General features: G+C 34.6%; 1 protein-coding gene across 1 annotated transcript in view; it reads left to right on the forward strand.

Annotated features, from left to right (window-relative positions):
- UTRN (utrophin) overlaps positions 1 to 16,361 on the forward strand; it is a 463,855-nt gene that overhangs the window by 420,169 nt on the left and 27,325 nt on the right. The window contains exon 65 of the mRNA XM_074333962.1: positions 13,620 to 13,756. Within this exon, the coding sequence (XP_074190063.1) occupies positions 13,620 to 13,756 (137 nt within the window). The remainder of the gene's footprint in view (positions 1 to 13,619; positions 13,757 to 16,361) is intronic.

Consider the following 16,361-nt stretch of genomic DNA (forward strand, 5'->3'; position numbering starts at 1 on the left):
TCTTCTCAAATAAATAGGTACCCTGTATGTGGAGAGGAAACTTCCAGACAATGTTGCAGAACTATAAATGAAATACCCATAGTGCATAATAATTTCAACTGGGAAAAAGAATTTCCCTAAGAAATATTTTGGAGCACCATTTATTACTATGATTAATATATTTAGTCACTCAACAAATAAATATTGAGTACTTACCATGTGTCATATTTTTCTCAGCTCTGATAATTCATCAGTGTAGTATCAAAATAGATAAGATTGCTCACTCTCCTGCTACTTTCCATTTAGGTAGAGGGGATATGTGTCAACAAGCAAGGAAACAAATGAGATTACAGATTGTAGTAAGTGCCTTTAAAGAAATAAATGGATAGCGAGAAAGAAGATTAGAGGAGAGACTTTTAGATTAAAAAAATCAAGTCTGAGAAGTTAACAGTTGAGATTGAAGGCTGGGAAAGAATCGGCTGTACAGAGAACTAGTGGAAGGATATTTCAGAAGAAGAGACAGCACACAAGATGATCTGGAGATAGGAAAAAGGTTGGCATGAAAGGGGCACAGGAGAAAGTAGAGCATATTCTATAAGGGGAGTGCGGTAGGTAGGACTGGTTATATACTTTGAAGTGTCCAGAGCAAAATGAAATGTTAAAAAATTATTACAGCTTTCAGGATGACAACAGCAGAGCATTAAGCCAAGCTCAGCGCATTTCTAAGCACGGACCCATGCAACTGACCAGGTCATACATCTATGAAGCTGGCCCTACGGTGGGAAAGAGATGGGAATGGAGAGTGGTAGGAGATGGCATTAAAGAGAAAGGCAGGTATCAGATGATACAGAACCCTGTGGGTCATTGTAAGGAATTTGGATTGGGGAGAAATGTAGTATTGATAGTTACATAATCATAGCTAGAAATTTTGGAAACTGTATAGTTAATATCAAAATGGGAAACATCATAGAGTGAATATATGTTAGAAGATGTGTAGAAATGACTACATATTTAACCATGTATAAAGTAAGCAAAGATGTATAAAATTACTATTTTCTTGGTCTTAAACCTTTTTTTTTCTAAACTAGGCCTCTTTTATTTTTTTCCTTTTTTTATATTTTTCAATGACAGTTGACAGTCAATATTATATTAGTTTCAAGTGTATGCATAGTGGTTAGACATTTATGTTTAAGTTACAAAGTGATGCCTGATAAGTCTAATACTCACCTGACACCATATATAGTTATTACAATATTATTGACCATATTCCCTAAGCTATACTTTACATCCCTGTGACTATTTTGTAAATGCCAATTTGTACTCTTTAATCCCTTCACTCTTTTCACCCAGCACCCTTATCTGGCAACCCCATTCCGTCTGGCAATCATCAGTTTGTTCTCTATATCTATGAGTTAGTTTGTTTATATGGAAGCAACCCAAGTGTCCATCAATAGATGATTGGATAAAGAAGATATATATATATATTTATTACGTATATATAATAAAATACGTAACTCGACCATAGAAAAAAATGAAATCTTGCCATTTGTGCAACATGAATGGACCTAGAGGGTATTATGCTAAGTGAAATGTCAGGCAGAGAAAGATAAATACCAAATGATTTCATTTATATGTGGAATCTAAAAAACGAGATAAATGATCCAACAACCATTTTTTTTTTTTTTTTTTTTTTTTTATTAATTAGTTTCAGGTGCACAAGACAAAGCAAAACTTAGACATTTATCATTTATAAATTAAATGTGTAAATTACCTAAAGCACTTCTTGTTACATAGTCTTCCCAAAGTCACTGTTATCGTGTCTAAGATTACAGCTTACCCTGCATTGTACGGTCAGCGTCTCTCTGCAGACATGCTGTGAGAGGTCCTTTGCCCCTTTCTGAAGTTTTTGTGGTGATCTTAATCAGCATCCTACTCATAAATTATCTCTAGTGACAAGTTATTTTCTGTATTTGACCCCACAACTTTTGATAAAATGACGAGCCTTTGAATGGCACAGTCTTGAATGTAATATTAATGAATTACTTGATTTAACTGCTTTCCAAAATTTCTCTTTTCTTTTAAGTGAGCTTTATTTATGGTGCATCCATCTTTTACCCAACATTCCCTTAAACTCTTTTGATATCTTCCTTAGAAAATGAACATAAATATAGAATTTTCAATGCAGTGACAAACACCACGGGAGTATTAAATGGATCAGACCTTTCCAGATGGATCTTTATGTTTGTATTTCTCATAGTCCGTCTCCATTTATAGTTAGGAAAATGCTATAGTCATTATTCCTGACTTGATTTCTTTCCCTTTCAAGTTCCTTTTTTAGCTGAATTTCAATGTTTCTATGTTAAAGTCTTTCAGAAACTTAAAAGTCTTATCTTAAATTGTCAAAGCTCCAGAAATATTTCTTGGAACGGAACAGTTACTATCTATGACAATATTTGTCTTTAGATGTAGGAAGATTAATGATGCATGAAGTATCTATCATAATTTATGAAGGTATTTTATGAAATTGATGCTAAAACACTTACATATAGAAACGAAGTGGAATTTTTCTCTAAAAAATGATTTTTTAAAAACTCTTATTTTCCCTGATCATTCTCTAATCCAAATTTGTACTTTTAAGAATTCTTTCATTAATCTAAATAAGAGTTTATCTAAAACAGACAACATGGCATTATATTAAGTGCCTATCACCGTTCTCCCTCTATTCATTCAAATCCCACCTTTTCACAAAAGCAGCTCAACTCTTACTTTGTATGTGAAATCTTCCCAAACTCCTGTGGTTTCTGCTCACCAAAATATATTATTTGGTGATTTCTACTAATAGCCCCTACTTCACCAGTTAATGTTTGATTCTGTTATCTTCTATTGTTTTTTGTGTGGTGTCTTTGCCTCCTCAATTGTCTTTTTAACTTCTTGAAGACTCTTTTCTTACTAGACTTGGTTAATTCTGATCCATAAAAGCTAAATGAGCTCATGTCTGACGTTATAAACACTAATTATAGAATATTAAAGCCTGAAAGGATCTAAGGGGTCATCTAACTCATTCTCATTTTAAAGAAAACACTAAGTCTTAGAGAAAGTAAATGATTCATTCAAAGTTAGTGGCATGGATTTCATGATTTAACTCCATTAGGGAAATATATACCCAATTTAGCACATAAGCACATGTTTTCTGTATGTTAGAATGTTATATTCATGGGGGACCCCGTTATATACAAGGCATGTTGCTGGGGACTAGAGATAGAGAGAAATTATAATGAAGGAGAGAAGACCTCTATGTGGAGAAATTCAACAAAACTGTAACATTTTTTTAAATGACTAAGCTTAAGGATCAAAAGTTTTTCTTATTACCTCAGCACTACATGTTTGAATTTGGAGAGTATCATTTATTTTTAAATTAGGTACATTTTATATTATTTTCATTTAATTTCACAATGAAAATTACCCTCACTGGAGCTTTTTAAACAACCATCACTATTTCTGTTGCAAATAACCAACATTTTATTCAATTTAGAAACATTTTTGTGTATTAGGACATGTAATAGTCCTTTAAATTAGAGAGAGAGGATGATGTACTTCACATATGATTTATAAGAGTTTCTCCAATTGCTGACAGTGAGAGAGAGCTGGAGAGTGTTAAATATGAAGGAGAATGGAAAACGTTTTGAGTTTTTCCTGGCGGCAGGCATGAGTCACCAAGAAATGAGTAAATTGATTGCTACATTGCCACAAGAGTGCGGTTGAGGTTAATTGGCAAAGATTTGCAGTCTGTGAATCCATAACGGCTCAGCCACTTTGGAATTAAAAGATGGAAGGTATAGTTAAAGGCTAAGGGAGTAAAGGATTCAAAGGTGTTAGTGATACTGGGATGCATTTGTGCTAGCCCCGTGCTGAAGAAGTCTCAAAGGGTATTGAGGGGCTAGAGATCAAGATCCTGGGGGCAAGAATGGATTGATTTATATTTTAAAAAGTAGGGGCAAGGTTCATAAGGTTCAAGTCAGTGAAAGATTTTTTCCAAGTTAGAGACTTGGGACTGAAAGATGTTTTGATTTATGTTGGGGCCTGAGGTATGACCGGATCCCAGTATGTGGTCGAAGTGGGACGTGAAAGGTTAAAGAGATGAGATTGGCCTTTCGAAGATTATCAGTATGTCTCCAGAAGTGACAGTTAGTAGCTACGTCTGGCCAAGTCCAGTCAAAGGGGAGTGGACAGGCCCATTGATTTTAGTTGGCGTTCAGGCTGAGACGAAGGGGAAAATAGTGCACACTTCTCTTTTTCTTGGCATTTGTGAGGGAGAGATTATACAGCCCACAATGGAGGTGATTGTAGGGGACAGAGTGTTGCCATGGGAGCATCAGGACTCACTGAAGGAGAAAGGTTGAAATTTCAGTTTGAACAAGATCTAGGGGAATGTGTTCATAAGTAGAAGAACAGAGTCCATGATAATGAAGAAAGAAAGGTAAACAGACAGAATCTATGTGCATCTGGTGAGGGGTAGTGGCCCAATCCTTGTAGAGGTAAAAGGAGAAATGGGGAAAGACAATAGGAAAAGACTTCCCCGTTGGTCAATACACATATCAGGAACTAAAGGGTTAGGCAGCATAGGAAGGGTGTTAACTCAAGGAGAAGGGAAGGGATATTTGCAAATTGTATTGTCAGAAAGGTCAGCAACATCAGCTACCCCCAGCATGCAAATTGTTGGAGGGGGGTCATTGCAAAATTTGCTGCTTACACACTTGTTCTGGACAGGACTAGCTTGTACTGATAGTTTTATTGAGATTCTGGTGGGTAGAGGGGAGGACAGGAAAAATATACCTAGATGGGAAACAGCTCATTAAGTTAATAAGACCTCAAACAGATTTGTCTTGCATTTTCAAAGCAAATGCATGTGACTTTCAGAGCAACAAGTTCCAGCATATTCTTGTCCATATTGATTAATAGGTGGAGAAATAAACCAAATAGTTTCAGTGTTTGTAGAAACTTTAGAAAAATCAGTTTTCTAGTGAAAAAAATATAGAAAACGTTTTCTTTTTAAAGTTTAAGTGAAATTACATTCCTTTTTTTTTTTTTTAACTATACGTTGCTGGCAAGAATCAAAAAGAACAAAGGGAAAAATAAGAAATAGTTGATTTGTCCACTCCTCTCCACCTCTGCTGGCATCAGTGTATCTGTAGGACTATAAAAATCAAATATAAGAAAATGCTGATTCTTTCTTTGAAAAGCTCTATATTGGGAGGTGGGTGGGAGATGAGGGTAAGAGGGGTCAAATATATGGTGATGGAAGGAGAACTGACTCTGGGTGGTAAACACACAATGGGATTTATAGATGATGTAATACAGAATTGTACACCTGAAATCTATGTAATTTTACTAACAATTGTCACCCCAATAAACTTAAAAAAAAAAAGAAAAAGAAAAGCTCTATATTGAGTCAGTATAGTTTGTGTTTGGCAATCTTGATTCTTCAGATGAGACCTCAGATGTTTGCCAATATGCAACAAGCACAATGTCATTGAGATTTCTCTGACCTCAGCATCCCAGAGTGGTTTTTCAGTTCAGGCCCACCCTACATTGTTTTCCCGTTAAGCTGAGTTCATTCAGAGTGTGTCATTAGCTCTTAAGGTGAGGGTTGGACCGAATTCATTTTACTTTAATGATTTATTGCTCTGCTTATTCTTGATGCTTTGGTGATTCTGTTAATTAGTGCTAATCCTTTAGGTTCATATTTTTCCATTAGAACTTGAAAAGGCTCCCAGCTTTTCTGAATGATTTCATCTTGTCCATGCAATTTAACATGTCTGAATTTCAACTTGTTACAAGTCAATCAAAACTGAGAAGTTGTTTTGCAACTTTTAAAAACTATTGGAATTGTCTTTAAAATAAGTCATATATGATAATGAAATGTATTCCTTAGTAGTATGCATTCCTTAGTAGTATGCATACTTAAGAAGTAAATTTTGCTACTGAGTATGCTGTTCAACAAGGATTTTTGCATTTATGCCTGATCCAACTGATAATGTTTAATAATTCTACTCATATGCCAAATGACTGTGTTGTTTCTTATATAACTTTGATTTTCCTCTTTGTCTTCTTTTCCTCTGTCTATAACTTATTTATATTTGCAGTCAACAGTTAAAAATCTAATGTTAGAAGTAATTGTTAAGGAATTAGATAATCCTGCCATCCCAAGTTATGAATTGACCAAAGAAATTTGGGGGAGATTTAAAATGAATATGATTTTGTTTCTGTATTTGCAGTTCTTTTCGGTGTTTTACTTAAGTTGCTAAGGAATTAGAAATTGGGTGTTTTGGCCTTTAGGTTATTTGACATCATTGTAATACCCCCACTTTATGTTTTGCTTTATGATCTTTGGTGTTAATAAGAGTTTTCTGAGCTGAAGTGGTAAAGCCATTTATTCAAGGACCTATTCGGCTATAATGCTATGAGGATTAACATTTCTGAATTCTAGATTTTTTTCTTTCTGCACCTTAGCCTTGCTGCGCCTTGTGATTCACATTAATGAGAAGAAAAAGACTTGTAGTCATCTGTCAATATTTTTGAAGTTCAATAATGCATAGAAATCAGCAATTATGATAATATACAGTTTGAAATATGAACATGGATGTAGATTAATACACATGCATTTATATGTAGAGATATAGACACAAGCAAAAGGTAGATTAACTAAATTTTGCTCTATGATGTCTACATTTGTTCTCAATCAAGGAATTAAATGGAGGAAAATTTAAAATACTCCCAACCTCCCCTGGCAAATAGAACTGAAGAGTGAAAAATCATCTGATGCCAGCTTACACAGGAGTTTTTAAGGTTTTGTTAGGGAGTTAAATGGAGGGACTTACCTCAAGGTAGATTATAATTTAGTAAAACTGTTTAAATATTATATTCATTCATTTGTATTAGTTGGTGGGGAGCAAGTCGAGAACTAATTACTTCTTCTTATCCAAATATGTTTTCATTATTATCCCACTCTTAACAGCAGCATAGAGGAGGGAAGTATAATTTTGAGTATTTACATGCCCATTTGTCTGTGTAGGTTTAGTTCTAAAATATTTTTCCCAATGACTCACCTTCGTTAGTTTTCCAGAAGTGACAATTTGAAGGACAGTCCTCATTTGGATAAGTGAGTTCTTATGTGCTTGTTAAAAATCAATCCAGATGGATTTGGGAAAGATGGCAGTAGCAGTGGCTTGGATTTTTTCAATCTCTTTTGCCTTTGCCATTTTCTTCCCATTTATAAAGTAGTTACATAAAAAAAGACAGAGAAACTACCGTGTTTCCCTGAAAATAAGACCTAGCCAGACAATCAGCTCTAATGCATCTTTTGGAGCAAAAATTAATTAAGACCCAGTATTATATTATATTATACTATACTATACTATATTATGTTATATTATATTATACCTGGTCTTATAGTAAAATAAGACCAGGTCTTATATTAATTTTTGCTCCAAAAGATGCATTAAAGTTGATTGTACGACTAGGTCTTATTTTTGGGGAAACATGGTAGATAGCAAAACCAACCCCCTGGACAATGTTTATAACAGAACTAGGTAACAAGATATCCCCCAAATAAATCTGGGTGAAAACAAGCCATTTCCAGCCACAAAACCTGCAGGATATCTGTAAGAGGTAAGAAAGGGAAGCAAAGGTTCCTGAGAACTGGAGAACCCAAGCTAGGCAATAGGTATTCAGTGAAAGCTCACAGGGTTGGTTTGGAAACACAGCTGAGAACCTGGGAGGAGCCCGGATGAGAAGAGCTGAAGGTGCTGGAGGCCCTGAGCCTCTGGGGCTCTTAGATTCTTAGACCTGAACCACCAGGCCTCACATGGGATAAACTGCTAGGAATGGAACCACACTGAGCAGGTTAGAGCAATGGAGATGCAAGAAAGAAATGGGCTAGTCCAAAGTAGGGGAGGGGAACAGGGCCAGGGAATCCCCAAACTCAAGTGCCCTATTTTTGAATACCCCACAAAAGCAAAAGAAGAGGGAGCTCTATGAAGTTAAGAAAAGTTTTCCTGAACTCCACTTCATTCTAAAAGTTTGGGAAAATTAATTAAAAAATAAAATTGAGCAACAGAAAGTATCAAGATCAAGTGTCACATAAGACAATTATAAGAGAAAGATATAAGAGTAAAATAATATCACTACAAATAAAGCATGCCAGAAACATGTGCTCATCGAAGAGGTCCGAACTATAACCAACTATTTTTTTTTAATTAAAGTCTTTAAAAATATTTTTTTATTTTTTAATTACAGTTGACATTCAGTGTTATGTTTCAGGTGTACAGCATGGTGGTTAGACATTTATATAACTTACGAAGTGATCCCATTGATAAGTCTAGTACCCACCTGGCAACATACACAGTTATTACAATATTATTGACTATATTCCCTATGCTGAACTTTACATCTCTGTGACTATTTACCATTGGCAGTACAAACTCCCAATTTGTACTGTGAAGAAGAAGAAACTCAGTGTAAGAACAAACACTAAAAATGAAAATTCAAAAAACCCTCCCCCCCTAGAAAACAGAAATGAAAAAGTGAAATTATGTTCTAAAAGAGTTGATCACATGCCTGAGAACATGGACTCAGAATGATCGTATTCGATGGCATATTCTAGTAAAATTACTGGACTGTAAAGTAAAAGAAAAAAATCCTTTCGTCATTTAAACAAAAGGAAAAACATTACTTCAGAAGGAAAGAAAATTAAATAATCATCAGACTTTTCAACAGCAATGCTTTATACCCAAAGAAAATGGAGGAGCATATTTAAGAAACTCAAAGAAAAAATATGTGAGCCAAAGATTTTATATCCAGAAATATCAACCTTCTTGTATCTAGTAAAGGACACAGGAAAACTGACATCACTATGAAAGAATTGGGGCTAACTGCTGGCCTAAAATGGAACAAACTGAGCTTCAGTAATGATACTAATTTCAATAAATCAAAACTTATCAAATAAGTTAAAACTATAAATTCATAATGATATTTAAAAATAAAAATAAATGTTGGTCATCTTTGGACAACAATAGGAAACTAATGTGTTAGTGGGAAAATTGGTCGATAAAAGGGAAAAATTAAACATGTCATCCTACCTTTCCTAAATGAACTCTACTGCTGAGTGACTAAACAGTAGGTGAGGGGGTGTGTCTTTATAAAATTATTTCAGCTAGTCAGTGTAAATAAATGATAGAATTAGAATGTCACCAGTGGAAGCCCCCATTAGGTGAATATAGCATGGAAGCTGCTAGCATCACATAAGAGAGAGCATCAGACATGATAGGCCTCCTGCAGTCCTACCAGACACCATTGATGGTCTTGCCATAAAATCAAACTCGAGTCTGCTGAATTCTCTGGATCCAGCTGCCAATTTGCAGGATATCCAAAGCACTGAGAAACATGCTGCATGTACAATCAGCAAAATACAGACTCTGGGAAAGTCTACAGGTTAAACTGCCTTAATTTCCCAACAGATAAATTGTAAGGAAAGGACAACTATGGAGGAGAAACCTATAGATTAAGAGTGACTTAAAATATATCCGACTTTGTAAATGCATCAGGCTGAACTGTGGTAACTAAGGATAGGCATTGGAGTGATAAAATGATTTTTAGAACACAAAAAAGTTATCCTTATAAAAATGAGGATAATGTTATGGAGAGTGGGGAGGGGTTATGACTGTGGAAGGGGCTTCTGGAACGTCTGGCAAAGTTTAATTTCCTAAGTGAGGGTATTCACCTTGGAATGATTCATTAAGCCATGCATTTGTTGTACCTAGTTTTATATGTCTGTGTTTTATTTTACAATAAAAACGATTTTAAAAGATCAGTCCAGTTACAAACATTTTAAGAGTGGTTGTCTCTGGGTGGTCAAAAAGCTGGCAATTTTAATTTTCCCCTTTTTTCTCTAGATAGTGAGGTCTATCTAGTTGTAGATTGGAGATTTCAATGTAAATTTTGTAAAAATGAGCCACAGGTATCTTAACAGTACTTAATATAAAAGGAAGGGAAAATCCAGAATGTGATGATAAATATTTTAGTCAATGGCTGTGTGTTTTTTCTCTTACAAAACTTAAAACTGTTTCATTTTTCTGCGAGAAGTGTCATAGTGCTAGTGTGATAAAAAAGACCCAAGTTTGCAAGAGCAGCTTTCTCCTTACTGACCTTGTAGGTCTGGATCTCTGAGAGCTTTAGTTTCCTTATGGGTTATAAAAGTAATGATAATCTCTGTCCTTGATGGTAAAAAGAGATGGAAGGAAAGCTATTTATAAGGTGCAGAGTTCTATGCCAATATGTTACCCTCATTTCCTCTAATGAGATCTACAAAATCTTTTGTTCTTTCTTTTCTTGCTGTAATAGATGAAAACCTAATCTTTCAAGAATGCATAGATAATTTAAAATGTTGGATAATTTATGTATTAATGAGTGATCCTTTCAATTTCATCTTCATATCATGATATAGTTATTTGCTTGAACAAGAATAAGAACAAAGTAGTATACCTAGTGTGAGGAAAGAGTTGAGTTAGATTATATTCATTATGACAGGTGGGTGGTCCTTTTTTCCATTTTTTTATCAAACCATTGTTCTAGCACTTTAAAGCAGAGAAATATTAGTTACCGTCATTGGGTAGCACATTTGACCAAATATGTATAAATATCTTAATTGTTTTGGTGAGAAAATAGGCTTAATTCATTTTCTTGACTCTATCCCAACTAAAGAATTACATTCTACTAACCTGGATATAGTACCTGTTCCCGTGTAATGAATTACTTTTCACTTTTTCTTTTAATATTGCCTAAAGTTTATGGCATTAGTGAATTTAGTGCCTTTATAGTACAACTGTTAGTGGTCGTTTTTCCCCCTCAATATGAAAATTGATCAGGAAATAAAAATGTGCCATTTCTGTATGAGTACATACTTTTTTCAAATATTCAATTTGAGCATTATTAGAAACTATTTCAACCGCTGCTATATAACTGTTCAGGAGGCAGGTAGGTTTTGTTTGTTGGTTGGTTAGATGGTTGGTTGGTTTTGCTTTGTTCTTCCATGTATTCAATGCATTTAGCTAGAGAATATATGATGTGGAATAGGATTTGCACTTTTGAATGGTGTGTCATTTTCTTTGCCCAAAGTGAAAGTTCATGTTGAAACCCAAATATAGATAAGCTAGAAGAATATTATGGTAAATGAAAGAAGCCAGTCACAAAAGACCAGATATTGTATGATTCTATTTATAAGAAATATCCAGAACAGGCAAATCCATAGACACCGAAAGTAGATTAGTGGTTGCCAGGGGCTGCAGAGAGGAGACCGTGTGGGAGGGGGAATGACTGTTAATGTACAGGCTTTCTTTTAGGGTGATAAAGTGTTCCGGAATTAGATAGTGTGATATTTGCACAATTCTGTGAATATACGAAAAACCACTGTATTGTACACTGCCCTGGCTGAGGCACATTGGTTGTGTCCCGGCACACCCACCCCTCTCAGAGCTGCCTGAGTTGAAAACCTGGATATGGCTTGAAAAACCATGAGAGAGGGCCTAAGCGATGCAAACCTTTCTGTTGCCAGATGGAGAAAGCCTAAGTAAAAGTTGGGGCCCATTCCTTCATTATCTCCCTGTATATTAACAATGTGTTAAGAGCAGACATAAAAATAAATTGGGTCATAAATGCTTGTCTTTGCATAGGGGCCTTCTTTTTTCATTTCCATCATGGAAAGCTTCTTCCCATTTTTTTTCTCCTTTATCAAAACATTCCAGGTGAACAGATCTGTAAACTTAATGATCTACAGTTGTGATACCGATTGTAAAAGACCCAAATGTCCTTTACAGTAGGTGATATCCCCTTGGCTTTATTCTCTGTCCCAGGCATTCCTTCTCTAAACACTTCCTTCTTTACACTGCTCATTTCACTTATTCTGCCTACTTAAATCTTAACACCCCCAAACTGTCATCTCTCATAGCAACCCTTTTTCCTCTACAGGGTGCCTTGGATTCCCTTTCTTTTCATTAATACTTCTTTTCTACACTTCTCCTTTACATTTGGGGAGATCTGTATCCATAAAACTACTAGTTATTGTGTATTAATAGTTTATTATCAGTGATACTCAGATAAAGATTTGACATTGTGTGTGTAATGGCAAGGCCTAGTGATAACATGGGCTGTCCTTACTATACTTTTTAATAAAGTGAAAATTGATGAACTTTAGATTATGAAAAGCTTGGGCTTCTCATGTTTTCTCTCTGCTCTGTAAGCCTAGAGAATCAAAAGTTCCCTTATTATTTGCTAGAAGCAGAAATATTTAGGTGGAATGGGAGCAGATAGAAAGGAGTACAACTACGTAAGTGTTGACTCAGAATTTAGTTATTTTAAAAAATCACTATATTTTGTAAGCTTCTATTTGCAAAACACTTTTGTATGAATCCTGGGCATGATTGTCATGAAGGAAAAGTTAGGTAGACTGGGGAGGGTGCAAGGAAAGAAGGGCAGGCAGCAGGTAAGCCAATGTATTTAGCACCCAGTTTGTTATTATAGAAAATTTCCCTGGTTTTGTTTTATAAAGAAATTGTAGTGAGGTCTTCCGAGTTGTAGATTCGACAGCCAACAAGGAGTCAGATGATCAGTTTTTAATTCGGTTCTGTGCAAATAATGTAAATATTTTAAACACATCTTCAGAAAAACTGAAGTTGATATCAGTATAACATACTGCCGATAAAAATTAGAGTTGACAATAGAACGTAGAAAACTGGGATGAGGGAGGTGGGCATTGGGGTAGATTTCAATCCACCTCTAAAGTCTATTGTACCCATTAGCAGTCACACCCCCTCCACCCTCGTCTTCCCCCCTCAGCCCCTGGCAACCACTGGTCTACTTTCAGTTCCTGTGGATTTGCTTATTCTGGGCATTTCTTAGAAATGGAATTGTACAATTTGTGGTCTTTTGTGACTGGCTTCTTTATCACTTAGTAATAAATGATGATTAAAACTAATCATTTTGAAATACTAAGGAAACAGTAACATTTCACATCACCATTAAAACTTCAGTCCGTGTCAAAATTATATTTTTGTATGGTTGGAAAAGGACAAAGAAAGTGACCGTATTCCTTACAATATAGAATACCAACGTGGCACTGCTCTTTTCACTCATTCACATTCTCTTTCTCTATACTATAGTATATGCTAGCTTGCGTGACATCAGTATAGGCTGCATAGCTCACCCTCATTTCTTCACCTTAGTCAAAGCCATATACTATCCAGAATACTTTGTCATCACTAAATGTTTAATAACAAATTGCAACCCAATAACATTGCCAAAACTAACTTCACTTTTTGGCCCAAATTTTAAAGTATTGGGCCACTGAGCTAGTTATGGTTTTATTTTCAATCGGAAATAAAAAATTCTGAACTAATTGCTGGGGTATATTTAATGACGAGTCCCGACTGCCATGTATTTTTCATGACATTGTGTGTTATTCCAAAAATACATAAAGCTACTGAAACTGTTGTCGTTTAATTGCATCAATTTACATCTGCTCTAGTTTCTTGTAGATAGTTACCTCCTTCTATTTTAATGAGAGAGCTGTAATTTTTTCAACCTTATAGACAACGTCTGGGGAAGATGTCCGAGACTTCACAAAGGTACTGAAGAATAAGTTTAGATCGAAGAAATACTTTGCGAAGCATCCTCGGCTTGGCTACCTGCCTGTTCAGACAGTTCTGGAAGGTGACAACTTAGAGACGTAAGTTTAATTTTAATGTTAACATTTCTACGGACTCATATCTGATACTGTCTTTTATTATGTTAGTGAAACAAGAGAAATTGCCTGATACCAAAAAGATTTTGTGTTTGCTTTCGACACAGCTCAAATTAATTTTGCACATGTTCCTAAACTTTAAAAAGACACATTAGTGTGTCACCCGTTGCATTGGTCATCTCTTTTCCTCTTAAAAATACTTAAAGCAAATAGTGGTAGTATAATATATACTCTGTCACTTTATTTATTTTCTATTTCCCCCATTTTGGGGATTTTTACCATTTCTTATAGTATGTTTCACACTTATTTTATATAATTTTAATATAAATTTATTAATATTCCTTAGTTTCTTGCTTCTGATATCTCCCTATGCTAAAAATCTCATCAAATTTTCATATTACATTTCTAATTTCTTTTTTCTTGAACATGAAGACAACACAAAATGAGATAGCTTTATGAAATAGACAACATTTCTTTAAATGCTATAATTTGAGTTTACAAGCCTACATGAAACAGTTTCAAGGTAGCCAAATTATGATGGGATTTTAAACCAAAGGAGAATAACAATTTAGAGGCTGAAATGAAAAAAAAAAGAAAGATTTTTGAAAATGAGGCTGAACAAATACAAAAAGTAATTTTAAATTACTAAAGTATTGCTTATCAAGATCCAAATAGATATGCTATTAAATCTTTGAATCAATTTTTAAAATATGAGCATCAATATGCTTGCCAAAGTAATTTTGTTTGTGTGCTTGAATCTTGGGGAAATTAGCTTTTATTGCACACCATCACCAGAGTGCCTAGTCATAATAATGAAGCTCTACTTACAGAAAGATGCCCTCTCACATAACTATAGAAGACAAGCTCAGAAATGTGAACTGTGGAGTTGTCTAAGTTATACAGTAGAGAAAAATTGTAAAAAGAAGTATAAAAAGTGTGTCAAGTACAATTTTTGTGAAGTCAAACTTTCTTTAACCTTCAAATCTCATAGAGAGATAATCAGAGGGCAGTTATAGTGTACTGTATTACGACATTTCATGCCTCAAAGATGTCAAAAGTGGAAGGATGGACTATTTGGCCTGAATGTTTTTCCTAGATAAAGCTCTGTAGACCAGGGACTTCACTATGTTTATGTGCAAATAAATTTTTTCTTTTTATTTGTGGAACTGCTCAGAAGTAGAAGAAAGACTACAGCCAAAGTATATTGGATGTGTTATCTCTCTGTATGTAATATTATGGGTGTGCATACAGAAAGAAATATAACACAGCTGTATATGTAGATAGGTCCAAAAATACCACATACACGTTTAAAGCATGTGAAAAAAAATTCAAAATTTTTTAATACGTTTGCTCGGTATCAAAACTGTGTACAATTAAGTTATATGCCTCCTAGTCATTTTTGCACAGTACATTTTAGAATGAATTTTACTGAAGCAATTGCAGTTTAAAGAGAGCTATTCAATTACTTAAATCCACAGGAAAGGTAGATTTTTGGTCCTCACTTTGTTCTGTAAATATATTCTTGTCCTTTTCTTCATCGGTTGTGTGATAATACATTCTTATTTGTTTAAGTATCTAATATATAGTTTAATTGTGCTAAACACTTCATGATAAAGGCAAAATTTGAGTAATCTTGGTATCAGATCTAATTAACCTTTGGAGTAGCTACATGAAGCATAGAATTATCACATGATGCTTTTATTTATAGGGAATTTGATAGGTTTGAACTAGTGATGGGCACATCACTGTTTTGATAAACTTTAGGCATTTTGTGTCTCAAATATCTATCGCATTCCTATGAATTGTGCCAATAGATCTTTAATACTCTTTAAGCATTTTTGATAATTTGCCTTTTAGTGTCAAAATAATCATTGACATCAACCATTGTATTCTGACTGACATCAATTAAAGTGAAAAAGAACAGAAAAGCATGCCAAATAATTTTATGACATGATTTTTGGCTGTAACTCTGAAAATGTTTCATTTCATCTAATATGCATTTACCAGCATTTTCAGTGAGGAAAACAAGAGAAAGAAAGGAGAAGGTTAATATGAAATCAGAGGTCACAAGATGCATTTTGAAAAAGATTTATAAGCTACTAGATAGAATGGACAGATTTTCTTCTTTTTTTCAGTCCTACAGTGTGTTCTTGGACTTGGTCTAGTTCATTTTTCTGCTGCGCCCTTGCTGTTACAGGGCCACTTAATCTTCTGGCGTAACAATTTATGTGAGTGGGCAGCAAAAAAGTTTAATTTCATTTATTCTCCTATTTGTGGGAGGAGAACATTGGAGAAAAACCAGCGAAGTGGTAAATGTGTTGAAGTTATTTACTAAGCTTATTAGAATTTTCTTGTCCTTTTTTTTCTTTTATCCCTGCAAAATTTAATGTCTTATCCCCTATCCAGTAATTATACTTGCATGCATGGAGGGGATTTACAGAAAAAAATGAGTTATTACTAAAAGGAGGTAAACAAACGCATGCCTAGGTTTATTCAATTAATTTTATAACTTTGCAAGATTTTTCCAAAAAAAAAAAATCAAAGTAAATGAGTCGAGCTTGATGAAAGAGTTACCATTGGAAATAAATCT

Source organism: Rhinolophus sinicus, linkage group LG05 (assembly GCF_036562045.2).
Source record: "Rhinolophus sinicus isolate RSC01 linkage group LG05, ASM3656204v1, whole genome shotgun sequence".
Lineage (NCBI taxonomy): Eukaryota > Metazoa > Chordata > Mammalia > Chiroptera > Rhinolophidae > Rhinolophus > Rhinolophus sinicus.